The sequence below is a fragment of the Tauraco erythrolophus genome, chromosome 6 (genome assembly GCF_009769465.1).
Source record: "Tauraco erythrolophus isolate bTauEry1 chromosome 6, bTauEry1.pri, whole genome shotgun sequence".
In the NCBI taxonomy this organism is placed as follows: Eukaryota; Metazoa; Chordata; class Aves; order Musophagiformes; family Musophagidae; genus Tauraco; species Tauraco erythrolophus.
The window spans coordinates 17,542,615-17,556,294 of NC_141470.1; the positions used below are offsets into that span (position 1 = coordinate 17,542,615).

At 41.6% G+C, this 13,680-nt stretch overlaps 1 protein-coding gene across 1 annotated transcript in view; it reads right to left on the reverse strand.

Moving 5' to 3' along the window:
- ABTB2 (ankyrin repeat and BTB domain containing 2) overlaps positions 1 to 13,680 on the reverse strand; it is a 139,720-nt gene that overhangs the window by 21,716 nt on the left and 104,324 nt on the right. The window contains 1 exon segment of the mRNA XM_086613484.1: positions 1,466 to 1,618. Coding sequence (XP_086469610.1) covers positions 1,466 to 1,618 — 153 coding nt within the window.

Here is a 13,680-nt window from a genome sequence, read left to right on the forward strand (position 1 = left end):
TATAGAATCTATAAAGTAAGGGACTACCTGTGCTTTGTATGTTAATGTGCACAAAAAAACAGCACAGAGAGAGGGTGGGATGCCTTTGAAGTGGAAGGTTTGGATTCAGTTTTGAAATCAAAAGTTTTTCTAAAGGAGAGACTGAAAGAAAAACCATGAAACTGACGGGAAGTGCTTGTGATTAGGTGAGTCTTCTGCAGTACTGTTCATCAAAGAATTTCAAAGGTTTTGGCAAGCATTAGGCACATATGTAAAATTAGTTTAGCCCATATAAAGTCGCCTACACTAGCACCTACCAGCCACACATAAGCCAGAGTACTGTGTGCTTTAATTGACACAGAGCACACGTACACTGGCAGAGAACAGGGAGAAGAAAAGCGTTCCAGGAATAAATGTACAACTCCTGCTTTGTGGATGCCGAGTCCAAGTTCAGCTGCTCCCTTCCAGCCTGAAGCCAAGGAGCTTAAATAACTGCTGAGGATCACCTGTGTAACTTCGCTTCTAAAAAGCCTGGCAGCACTCTCAGTCGGTCAGGTGCCACGTCTCAGGAGAAAGGCAGGAACTGAGAGCTGAGAATAAGACTAGGAGTCAGCTGCAGCCGACAAAACATTCAGTCATCTAATTGCCCCACCATACTCACCAACTAGTTTAGCTTTGCATTAGGTTTTGTGGCCAATAAGTACTACCCTTCGATTCACAAACGGGGAGCCAGAGACGTAGCAAAAAGCAAGAGCCTTTTTGGCTGCCAAAAGGAAAAGGTAAAAAGCAACAAAACCAGACCCAGGACTCCTGGTTAAAAGCCCCTCGTTGCTTTTATTGTTCATGAAAAAGAATTCTAAGAGTAGTAATGTATTTTTATCTTTCCAGGTGATCATTTAATCACTTAACAGCATCATAAAAGTATTTTTATTGTTATTAATGTGTACCGCCCACTCACTTAACCGAAAGGTATATGGAGGACAAAATTCACTCAAGAAACAAGAATTTAACTTGTATTAAGGTTCAGGATGTAACCCTGATATCAAAACCAGTGCTCATGACAACAACTTAAAGGACTACAAACCTAAATAAAATACCTATGATGTGCTAATGAACCAAGCTAAATATAAATCCCTGTTCAATAAATATGCGAGGGGAGGATTTTAAAAGGTACTGGTGCTTTTCATCAAAGTATCTCAAAAAGCAAAGAAGAAACTTGTAATTAAGGCTGAGGCATAAGAAAACCAAATATTTGTATTTCAATCCTTCTCTGTCTCGTTCTTTCTACATAACTTTTGGCAAGACAAAGTCTTTCTGCCCCAGCTGCAGCGTTTGGCTAAAGTTTCTTTATCTCTTGGAGTACTAAAAGGTTGAACATGTATCGCCTGTGTAGTATTTTGAGATCTGGCTCCAGTAAAACATAGTAAGAAGAACATTGCAAGAAGTTACAATTACTTTAGCTGCTCATAAAGCTTAGCCCACATACTTTAGCTGCCGGGGCTCACAGTCCAGTCCAGGTAAGAGCAGTCTGGCTGTCTGTCTGATATCGTCACTGTCCACAGTTAAACTGCGCCGGTGCTCAGCGTAGGTGATGGCCACTCTCATCCACTCCATCAGCGGTGGCAGAAGCATGAAAGGTCTGTGCAAACAAGGAAAAAAACCCACATAATAGTTAACATTGGCCTGCTATCTTGTACTGCAATGCAAAAGCAACCTTCACCGCTTTCTGGGCACGCTTATGGGAAGCTGGCACAGACAAAACCCTGTCCCCGTGCTCAGCGAGACTGGCAGGTCGCAGCAGGCGGGAGGAACTGGAACTGCTCAGCCTTGGTTATCTGAATTGCTTCTTACCCAAAACAGGGTCATGCTGGGACATGCTGGTTTCGTGCAATACGTTTCACCCACTGGGAAACAAGGCTAGACTGAATATAAGGGATCTACTTCTACTATTATTAGCTATAGGTCAGGTCCCCCTAGCTCAGGTGGCCAACGCTTTGTTTTGGATCAGAAGGGCTCTCAAGGGTGTCGCTTATATAATAACTGTGCCTGTTGATCTAAATAATCCATATGTACAGGCTGCTTCACTGCTCCCTTACTGACACGGAAAATATTCTTGATTGTTTGAAACTTCAGTTAAACCAGGCTAATTCCATAGTGCCTCCACTGGCCTTCACGTTACGTTATCACTACCTGATGGCTTTTCACATCTTATGTTTCTTACATGCAGAGCTCAGGTCTCCATTTTTGCACAACTGACCCTCTAGACTGCCGCAGAACTGATGCAGCTGTTTTAATGTGAACCGTTTTGCTAGGGAGGAATGAGTAGAATCAAAAAGGTAACAACTCACATAGAGACATCTCTGTGCAAGAATAAATGTATAACGTTACTTAAATCGTAACCAATTTGTGGAAAAGCAATCTACCTGTTCCTAATCTGTACAGCAACCAACACAGTGAGGTTTTACTCAATATGAAGGATTGCAAGGCAAAAAAGGAATATAAATAAGGTAATAACAATAGCAACAACAGCCATTTTGGATTAGCTTATGAACACAATACTGAGATTACACAATAATATATGGGTACCATAATACTCTCAATGCTCAATGTATCCATCCTCTCAATATACAGCCAGACTGATCTATTATTTGCTTGATTTTTCCCCAAGGATACCTGCCCCCCGGTGGAAGGCTCAGAAGTGCCAGTTGTAACCGAAAACACCTTTCCCATTTACAGTAATGAATTTATTAACGCTGGGAAAAAAAAAAAGCCCTTTTCATTTAAGCATTGAAAATAAAATAACTGAAGGAAGGAGGTACTGATTCCTTTACAAAGTTCAGAGAAAAAAGATACATACCAGAAAATATAAAATGATTTTGGCATTAATGAAAGGAGCTGAACCTATGAAAGGCATTTTCAAAGCTGTGCATGTATATGTGTGCGCACATGTGTGAGCACAGTAAGAGTAAGCAGCACCAATCCCATTAGAGACCATTTATCAATAATGGGATTTGCAAGCAGAACTCCCTTTGCATGACTTTGAGCACCCTTCAGGGTGGAATAACTCCACTCTGTAAGATACGTGCCATCTGTTTCCATTTCGCCAGTCGCAAGGTGCACTCTGAAACGCGGCTGTTATCTCTTTACAGACAAGTGCACCAGTTCTCCCTCTGCTCCTTCTCTTCTTCTGAGCAGCGAAGCAGCATCTACAACATCAGAGGTCCTCTTAAGCATCTGATCAATCCTGGATTGCCAACGCAAGGGCGTTTTTAACAGGACATCTACTTACTGCTTTTACCAGTTTACTTCTGTGCCAAACAATCAAAATATCAAGACTGCTACATCCATCGCTTTGAAAATTACTCAGTAGCTCATCAGTTGAAAGACTTTCTGAAAGCCCAGCTTGAATCCCCCAACCCCTTTAGGCTTTGTCCCAGACACATGGGATGGGATGAATCCGTCAGACTTGACTGACTTCCCAAAGGGAAGAGCAGCAATTCACAACAGGCATTTGGGAGATGCCTTTCAGCAGTCTGTTCCAGAGAACTTCAACCCTTATCTGGCCTACAAAAGAGGCATTTACACCTTTCAAATTCAGGCACTTAAGGGAGGAGCCTAAATTCACTATCTAGACTTTTCTATGTACTCAGCAAAGCCTCTAGTATAGGATTCAAAGCTCCCGAGACACCAAGGTAGGATAGGTAGGCTAAAAGCACCGGAATTAAATACTCCAAGTTGGATGGGGTGAACACCTCAGAAACCGTGGAAAAACTCATCTTACAAGTGATTGTATCTACCACCTTTTGTGGTAGATGAGCTATTTAAGCCACATCACAGCTTCTGTGACACTGTCACGTGGGAACACTGCTGGACAGAGAATCAAGTCGATCCAGCACAGTTCTGATCATCTTATTAGGTAACGAGCCAAACGGTGGTGACTGTTACACGCAGCACGAGACTGGTCAGCCAACAGAAAATACCGTTGAGCCTGCACCAGAAATAACACATATCATGAAGAAATTTCCATTCTGTGAAAATATCACATGTGCCAGGGTTATAAATGGCTTGTATGCACAAGCAGACCTTGAATGTGGAAAACCTGGTTTGGAAGGAACGGGAAGGAGAAGGATTTTTGTTTGTTTATTTTTTTAATCTCAACAGATTTTTCCAAAGGTTTTAAAACTTACAGCTCAACAGACTGCCTAGTTATGCTGTGCCCAAAGGAGAGCAGGCTTTGGATTGCAAAAAGAAACGTCAGGAAAGATGTTTTCCTCACAGTGCTATCCTAGTTTGTCCCAACCCCACCACTCGCATTGCTGTGCAATTTGGATAAATTTTTATTCTATCAGGAGTGACTATAATGACTTCAATTTCTATTTTGCTGTAAAAGCTTTACTTCTCTTGAAAATATTTAGCTTGAGGATGGGCTTTCTATTCTCCTCCCCGCCCCTGACACACACATATGCAATCTCTTTTCTTTTATCTATTTCCTTTCTTCATACTGTCCATGTGGCCACGCTCACAGGAACAGCTCTGCATTACTTTGCGCACTGACACTACATCAAATAATAAATACCTGATATATTACTGCATGACCTGAGCGGAAAGAGATGCAGTTCAACTGAATGAAATGCCAATGTTGGGTCACCCTGCACTACGACAATAAATGCAATAATTTGTTTTCTAGAGAACAAACACAATTATCATCCCTGTGGCCCTTAACCTGGGCATCTTCTGCCTCTAGGGAACACTGATCATTTCGCAGTCTGAAATTAACTGGGAGATGCGGCAAGCTAACGAATTAATTTCTGTCTCTGCATTTCTGTCTGTGCATGTTCTGTACTATGCATTTCCTCTGGACTTTCTGACATTTAGAAGGCATTTGGCAGCTCATTAAATTCAGCACATGAAGTGATCCAGCCCTGGGAAACTGTCATACTCGCAGCAGTAGTTCACTAGGGACACATACTCTGATGTCTATGAAGAAGAATGCCACCATTGCTTTGTTCAGTTTCTTGCCATGAAGTTGTCTTCAAGTGCTGCCACACGTAAGCTGGCAAAATACATAGCAGTGGAAAGAAAACTGGACACTGCTCACCTACTATACACCTTGTAAAGAGTTATAGTAATAGTAACGTCTGACATCGTCATGGCTGTCAATACTTTATCCATAGGTTCTTTGAAATTTTCTCCATTTAGAATTGGAGAGTTGCTCTGTTTCCAAGGGGATCAGGTTGGAGCTGGGCGAGATGTGCTCTAAGAAAGAATGGACTCTATCCCGGGCTTTTCCCCTTCATTTGAAGTAAAACGTGTTGGGTTTATTTAGACATAGCTGAGAAGGACAGTGGCAGCAGCACTTGGCATGGAATTTATAGCAAGTTGTAACTTTTTCCTGGAAGATGTACTACATTCATTTGATTAGAACAGCCTAGGACATGACTGGCATGTGGAGACCACGTGTGGCAGTCCTTGAGGAGATGCTGTGGGATCACAGCCTTTCAGTGTTAACTCACGCATCACAAATAAACTAGTCCCCACAGTGGGCTCTTCTGAGGATTTTAAGAGCCCTGACGCCAAGACGATTTTAGCACAGGGAAGTTATTGGATGCAAAAGAGGGAAGACCTTCACAGGAGTTAGAAAATTATGTCATCCTTCCTCTGCACTGAATGCTAGGACAATGCACTTGGAGCTTGACTTTCAGAGGTGAGGAACACCTGCTCTCTCAGATGAAAACACTAGGTCTTCCCAGAAGAAAAAGCCATGCTATCAAATTCCTCCCTCCTGCCTGGGTCCCCAGGAGGGTCCAGACAAAGTGACAAGACTGCTGAGGAAAGGAGGAGCAAGGCAAGGAGGAGACATTTCGCCTGCAGCCACCTCTCTTCTCCTGTGGTTTTTTTTTTTTTGCTACAGCAAAACAAAGAGACCGTGAACAGTGAGAGCAACATCAAGAAAGAAAAACCTTGTTCTTCTAAACAAGAATTTCCTTCTTCTAAAGCAGGAAAAAAATACTGTCCTAATGGAAGCAGGTGGGAAGGACAAAATTTGTCTCCCTCTTAGCAGTCTGAGCTGGTCCTGACGCACATGCACAGTCTTCCATCCAGCCTGTCCCATAGTCTTCTAAACGGTTTGACTGAACAAGCTTTCTCTTCCCTTGCTCTGTAACAACTCCTCTATAAGGCCCTGTTAACATTTTAAACACGTGCAAACTTTAGCATTGCAAACCACGTGTAAATATCAGAATACTTATCGTCAGAGTAGGGTAAGCCTTGATAACTCGCCCGTATTGATTTACTGAAACTATACAGATGCCACATGCAGAGAAGGATCCCAGATCTTTAGAGATCGTTGTGGGTTTTGGTTTTTTTTTGGTTTTTTGAAAGGAACTGAAAAAAAGAAGGACTTGAAGTGCAGTGAGCTGATGTTTGAATTGAATGCTGGAATCAAACTCTATGGTTCTGTCCCAGTTTACCCTAAAATGATAGAGCTTAAAGTCACAAACACAAAATGAGTTAAGAACAGCTATAAAGAGCCATAGCTCAGTTTCACCTGTTTCTTTTGTGTGGGTTGTTTTAATTTTGTTGGTGTTTTGTTTTGTTTTTTTTAAAGGAATAAGCTTAAAATTCACTTTGCGTGAGTGCACACAAAGAAGGGAGTTACATGACTAGTAGAGATCCCAGGAGCGACTGCCCTACTGCCAAGCAGAGCAAGGGGAAGGCCAAGCAGACTATTCCACAGCTTTCAAGGCTCCTAGTCAGGGGTCCTGGGAGACCCACATGCAACAAGCAGAACTATGTAGGGGGAAAATGGTGGGAATAAGACTAATCTGCAACGAAACGGTGAATCGTGTAGGAGAGTGGCTAAAGAAGATGAGTTGTTTGAACTTTACAGCAAGATGGAAAACCCCAAGGACAGTAACAGAGTCAAAAAGGAAACAGTGAAGTCTCATTAATTGGAGAAGGGAAAGACTCTGAGGCAAGACAGAGTATCCAAAACCTAAACCATGTCACGTTGAGTGGAAAACAGTGGCAGACTTACAGTTTAGATTCTCAAACACTAAACTCCTCTTCGAGCTGCAGGAAAAAATTTTCTCCGAGTATGTAATAGTACGTGAATAAAATAACAACAGAAACTATGATTTAGAAAAAACAAAATCTTTGCTCCAAAACACAACCAGCTTAAGCCAGGAGCCATTCCTTTCAGATTCAAAATATTTTACTGAATTTGTAAAAACCTCCCACATTTACAGAGAAAAGATAGGAATTACCATGCTGGATCTGACTCAAGGATCATCTCAAAACATGCCACGTCTTTCAAAGCAGACAGTCCCAGATCTTCACAGAAAAGGAAGAAGAAATATAATCACAGTCAACTGGCCCAAAGAGAAAGTTTCCTTCTGAATTCCCTTGAAAAATGACTGGCTCACATCTTAGAAGATAAGAGTTCTCAAATTTTAGTGGATCATTATCAAGTTACTAAGGTCTTGGGCTTGGACATGCCATGACACTAACTTCCACAGTTTAGCGAGTTATCCTTCAGCCAGACACTAATGGAATGAAAAACATCTGGATAATATTATATTTATTGTGATCTTTTCTCCACTGAATCTGTCTTCACAGTTTCCTCTGTTTATAGAATATAAAATGGTATAAGAATAGTTTAAATGTTGAACTGGCAGCTCTGATCTTTCTTTGCAATCCTAGTAACCACAGACAGAAATACCACCTTTTCCACCCTTGTCTGCAAACCACACTTAGAAATAAAGTGCAGCATCAGACAGGTTTTATTCCATGTTAACTGCAAATCATAGTAAAAACCAAATTCAAGGTCACTAAAAAAACCCATGAAGTAATCATTAGGAACTCCGTATGAATCTTTAAAAAGACCCTCAAGTCTGTGGTCTATTTATTATAATCGCATTTTACAAACTTTGTTTTCACAACAGGGAAAAGATTCCATTTTCAGACTGAAAACAACTACTTGTGCTGCTCTGGAATGTGCCATGTGTCTCATTAGAAAAACATATTTATAACAGCTGTATGCTGTGGCAGAAGGGCTCTTGGTTTCTAGACAAGACAGAAAATATTAAAACCAACTTAAATTGCGTAATAGTCGATGATAAGAGTCAGAGAGATATACACGATAGTTTAAGTACAACAATATGGTCATAGTTATGTGGACAAGGATGTGAGTGACTTCCATCTGCCTCCTCCAGATGCACACTGAGCTGTTTGATCCCTGATGGGCAGTGCGAGTGGAAACGCAGAGGAAAGGAAGCCACCGATCGTGCTCCTCCTGCTCCTCTCAACTCCTTGACATCCTGAAATTCTCCGTAAGCTGAAAACTACTGCAAACCATCTGGGAGATGAAATGTTCTTGCATGACGCTGGACCTAACTGCAGTCTTAACCTCAATTAACATAGAGCTGTATGTTTAAATCACTTGCAAGATGATCACATGCAACAATGAGGACTGTTGATGCTGTTAAATCTGCTGAATCTCATATGAGACACAGAAAACAACACTTGCCAGTGACCTGTGCGTGTCAGCGTGCACCACCAGACTTGCAGAGGTCAATTCTACAGATCTCCTCTGAAGGACCTGGGTCTCAAATCCCACCTCTGACAACCGGCCGAGGGGCATCCTCACATTATCACTGAAACACAAGCTCTTCCCACCACAGAAACAGTGGCTCTGGCCAGGTCATTTGCATCGGATCTGTTAAGCCTTTCCCAGCTCTTAATAAAAAGGTGACTACCCTGATTTGCAAACCTTCCATTTTCTAAGCACGAAACGCTTTCCGGACAAGACCTACCATGGCCCAGCCCTTTCACAGGGGGCTGCCCCTCACGCCTGCCCAGACCCGCAGACAGGACACTTTGCATCTGTGTGCCCCTCAGCAAACTACTGTTCATTATTTTTGCTTTCACAATTTAAGTTTCTAAAAGCCCAAATGGGTTTGTGCTGAGTTATGCGGCAGGTCACAAAGTGCCTCAAACCTTTCGTTGTCTTTCAAAATCAAACTCACATGGAAAATCTGAAAAAGTCCCTTGATGTTCTTTTTAAATACTATTACTTTTTTAATATTTTTTTTTTTAAAATCAGCACCGTCGGCTAACAGAAAATAAGAAATGCTAGCACGTCTTGTTCCTCCCCAAACCAGTGCGACACTTGGAAGCCTGGTACCCAGGACCAAGGGGACTGACTGAGGAAACGTGGCCATGTGCGACAATTCCTCCTCCAAAGGAAAACACTGGTGTATTTTGGATCAGGACATGAATACAAACGACGTGCATTAAAGAAATGAGCCTGTAACAGCGTGCTATGTGATAGAGAGATAAACACAGGCAGAGAGCCAGAATGGGTTGTCTGCTATTCTTGGATTAGCCTTGATCCTGTGGGCAGAAAAACCAAGAGGTAACTCCTACGGTTCATTACAGCAGCTACGCTGGCAAACTGAAAAAAAAATTGCTATCTGCAAGCAGATTTATCTGGGGTCAGTGCAGTTCTTCACTATTCGGTGCTGAGACTCTTCCTTCATCGTTTTCTTTTGCCCATTATACTTAATTCCCAAAAGCACTAGTAGGATTGAGATAACAGGCCTCTTAGTTATGGCTTCAATCTGATTTGCCAACATGCATATGTTAAAAACATATGCTGATTCTCAAGCCAAAACCAATCTGCCAGATTCAATCACAGAACTAATTTTAAGGGCCCAGTTGTAAAATCCTGAGGCAGAGCATTGCCATGCTTATGAAAATTGCCTGAAGCTCCCAAGTTACAACTGTGTGAACTAAGAGTCAGAAAGATAAATATTTTCTGCAGTTCTGGAATACTGAAAACTGTTTAATTAATTATAACTGCAAAAGTTTGTTCAGCTAAACAAAGATAATCCTTACCAAAGGCAAAGGGTTTTCACAGTAAGTAGGGAAACGATTCTCATTTACCTTCCAGCATAAGCCAAAACCTAATTAATATTTCAAAAGAGAATTTTCAAACACAAAATAATGGTTCCTAGAGGCTAAATGTTTCAAGGCTAAAGATGATTCTTCATTTTCAAGACTAAGAAAAGGTTGACGAAACTTCTGTTTTTCTAATGGCTTGACTAATGCACTTGTGTGCCATGTCACGCTACTGTGAGCATGGCCTTCATATAATCTGAACCTCACCTGATGCTGATGTCAGTGTTTTCTTAATGAAAATCTTAGTAATCTTTTGGCTTTTCACGTTCTTGGAATCTGAGAAGTTCCAGAAACCAATTTAGCATGAAGCATGAGGAACACACCAATACATGCAGATGAAAAGAACTTATTTTAGAGCCCTCATAGGTACAATAATGTCATGTGTGCACTAAAATCAGGTACCCACTTCCACCCAATAGGGGTAATTATATAATCCAAATCCAGGCCACTGTATTACAATCACAGTAGGTCTCACAAAACAGCCAAAATTTAAAAGTCTGTTTTCTTGAATAAAAGGCAATCAAGCCCACAGGGTGTAGCATTGTGACTGAACAGGCAGTAGTCTTGTCTCTAAGTCAGTGCCACGTAAGACATGTAAAATCTGTCATTAATGACAGATTAGAACGAGGGGTAACATCACTGCTGGATTAAATAGATGCCAGCATGGTATTTTTAAAATTATTATTTTGCAAAAGAAAATCACTTTGTCCTAATGGCAAGCTGCTCAATGACATATTTCACCTACATCTTCAAGAAGCTTCTGTTCTGTTCCTCAGTTCTTGTCTTGAAATATTGAAAAGAGTTGCTGGGCAGAAATGAAAAGAGAGTTCTGTTTCATCCAAAGATGTCTGGTACCGGTGGTGAATGAATGTGTTTCTGTTTTTTTACCAGAAAGCAGAATGAGTTACATGTTTGCATTTTGCCTTAGATAATTAAACAAACAGTGCCATATAAGTGTATAGATATGAGAAAGATAAGCAACAGAATTGTTCTAAACTTAAAGAAAACCACCGTTGTGATGAATTCAGTCCTATGCCAGACGAGAAATCCCCTCACTCTTCCATTTGTGTTTAATATTGTGAAATCTCCTGATTTGAAACTCTTTTATGCTTCTGTCATCATGATTTTTATGGTCATACCATGGGATATTGATGTACCTAAGTAGCACTACGAATGGCAGATATAACTGCTTAACTATGGGATTCTGATAGATGGACAAATATCCTAATTTAGAGTATGCACGCATTAAATTTCAACATTTGGAACTGTAGTGCTGCTCAGCAGATGCCACAAATTCCAGCTATTAAGTCTGCTTTCAGCACGGTTACTTGTATCTGCTAGCACTGCTGCTCAACAGTCTCTTGCTTTGACTGTTACAGTGTATGAACTTTCAGTGAATTTCAAATAATAATGTTTTGTTTCAATATCTCAATATATAACTGCAGGAGATTTTTCAGCAGATATCAGTTTGGTCTAACCAAGAACAAAGCAGACAGGGCACATGTTTAAAGTTAAGCTAAGAAAATTTTGCCACCTTGGGTACCGGGAGGCTCTACCGAACTATAAAAACTGTGTTGCTTTCTCTTAGAAAAAGGTCAATAGACCAAAGGCCAGAATTTTTAGAGTTGCTACTATAATGAATTTATGTGCTGCAGACAATAGCCATAGTTGACAAAATACCATGAACTTTGGCAAGACTGGTCTCAAGTCTTTCAAATACTGTCAGCTTGTAAAGCTAACTCACTTAACTGCTCTCCCGGTTTCTGCAGAAGGATAATGTTATTCACATATGCATTGCTGACTCCAGCAGGTAACATCAACCATTCCTCAAAACACAGGTATTTCTACACCAGAAATAGGGGGAATCTTCACAAACAACAGTCTTGCAAACGAGAGGTGTAAAGGCACTTACCTTCAAATCCTGACACCGTCATGCACAGAGTTGCCCAGACCACTAGCACAAACAGGAGGCCAGCACGGTGGCATAAGCAATACCTTCCTACAAAGCAACTTGTCATGCTACCCAAGTTTTATCCTTCACGTATTCTGAACTACAGAGTTACAGATTTTATGCTGAGTTTCCAAACGACTGAATAAGACACTAGCATTATACCCATGACGTCTGCAGTAGCGGCTAGGAGGTAGATTAAAAAAATTGTCATACAACTCTCCGTATCAAGGTTATCTGTTACCCCATCCTCTCTCTCTAAAAAGACACACTTAATTAGTCTTATATAATAGATTAGATAAACATTTAATGGGGGCAAGAGAAATATTTTTTTTTTATACACAGCTAAACCTGTTTCTTGCAACAGATTCAACCTGCTTCATTTTGACGTTGCAGAGAGTGCAGCACGATGGTACTACAGGAACACGGGGGAATTTCAAGCTCCAGCTATCCACTCAGCTAATGACTAGCATGACAAAATGGTAACTTGTTTTTTCTAATACCAAGTTACAAGGACATTTTTATTTCAGCCCTATTAAAATTCTGCTGCCAGAAAGCAGATTTAAAACCACAGAAGCGCCAATGAATGATATGTTAAAAACGACAAAGTTAAATATGCATCAATTCTAACGCCAAGTGCAATGTGCGCAATTATTTTTATTCAGCTCGTTGAGAAAAAAAAGTTACCATTCAAAATCTTCACCTGCTCCACACTTCATTTCCTGTTGCTTGACTAAACTTTTCTATCAACACCTGGTGCTCTGCATTCCAAACACAAAGGAAGAGTAATCAATAAAATGTATACAAAACATGGGAAACAGGTATCTTTCTTCCCAGAGTTTTTACCTCAAAGAAAACTGAAGAAACAAAATTAGTTGAGAAATAGTGCACCCTCAGCAAGTTTGCAGATGGACACCAAGTTGTGTGGTGTTGTGGACACGCTGGAGGGAAGGGATGCCATCCAGAGGGACCTTGACAGGCTGGAGAGATGGGCCTGTGAGAACCTCATGAAGTTCAACAAGGCCAAGTGCAAGGTCCTGCACATGGGTCGTGGCAATGCCATGCACAAGTACAGGCTGGGCAGAGAATGGATTGAGAGCAGCCCTGAGGAAAAGGACTTGGGAGTGCTGGTGGATGAGAAGCTCAACATGACCTGGCAATGTGCGCTGGCAGCCCAGAAAGCCAACAGTATCCTGGGCTGCATCCAGAGAAGCATGGCCAGCAGGTCGAGGGAAGTGATTCTGCCCCTCTACTCTGCTCTCCTGAGACCCCACCTGGAATACTGTGTTCAGCTCTGGAGTCCCCACCATAAGAAGGACATGGAGCTACTGGAGCGAGTCCAGAGGGCCACGAAGATGATCCGAGGGCTGGAACACCTCTGCTATGAAGATAGGCTGAGAGAGTTGGGGCTGTTCAGCCTGGAGAGAGAAGGCTCCGGGGTGATCTTATAGCAGCTTTCCAGTACTTAAAGGGGGGCCTACAGGAAAGCTGGAGAGGGACTTCTGACAGGGCGTGTAGTGATAGGACAAGGGGCAATGGATTTAAACTGAAAGAGGGGAGATTTCGATTAGATATAAGGAAGAAATTTTTACATTGAGGGTGGTGAGGCAGTGGAACAGGTTGCCCAGAGAAGTTGTGGATGCCCCATCCCTGGAAGTGTTCAAGGCCAGGTTAGATGAGGCTTGGGCAACCTGGTGTAGTGGAGGATTTCTCTGCCCATGGCAGAGGGGCTGGAACTAGATGATCTTTGAGGTCCCTTCCAACCCTAACCATTCTATGATTCTATGATAAAT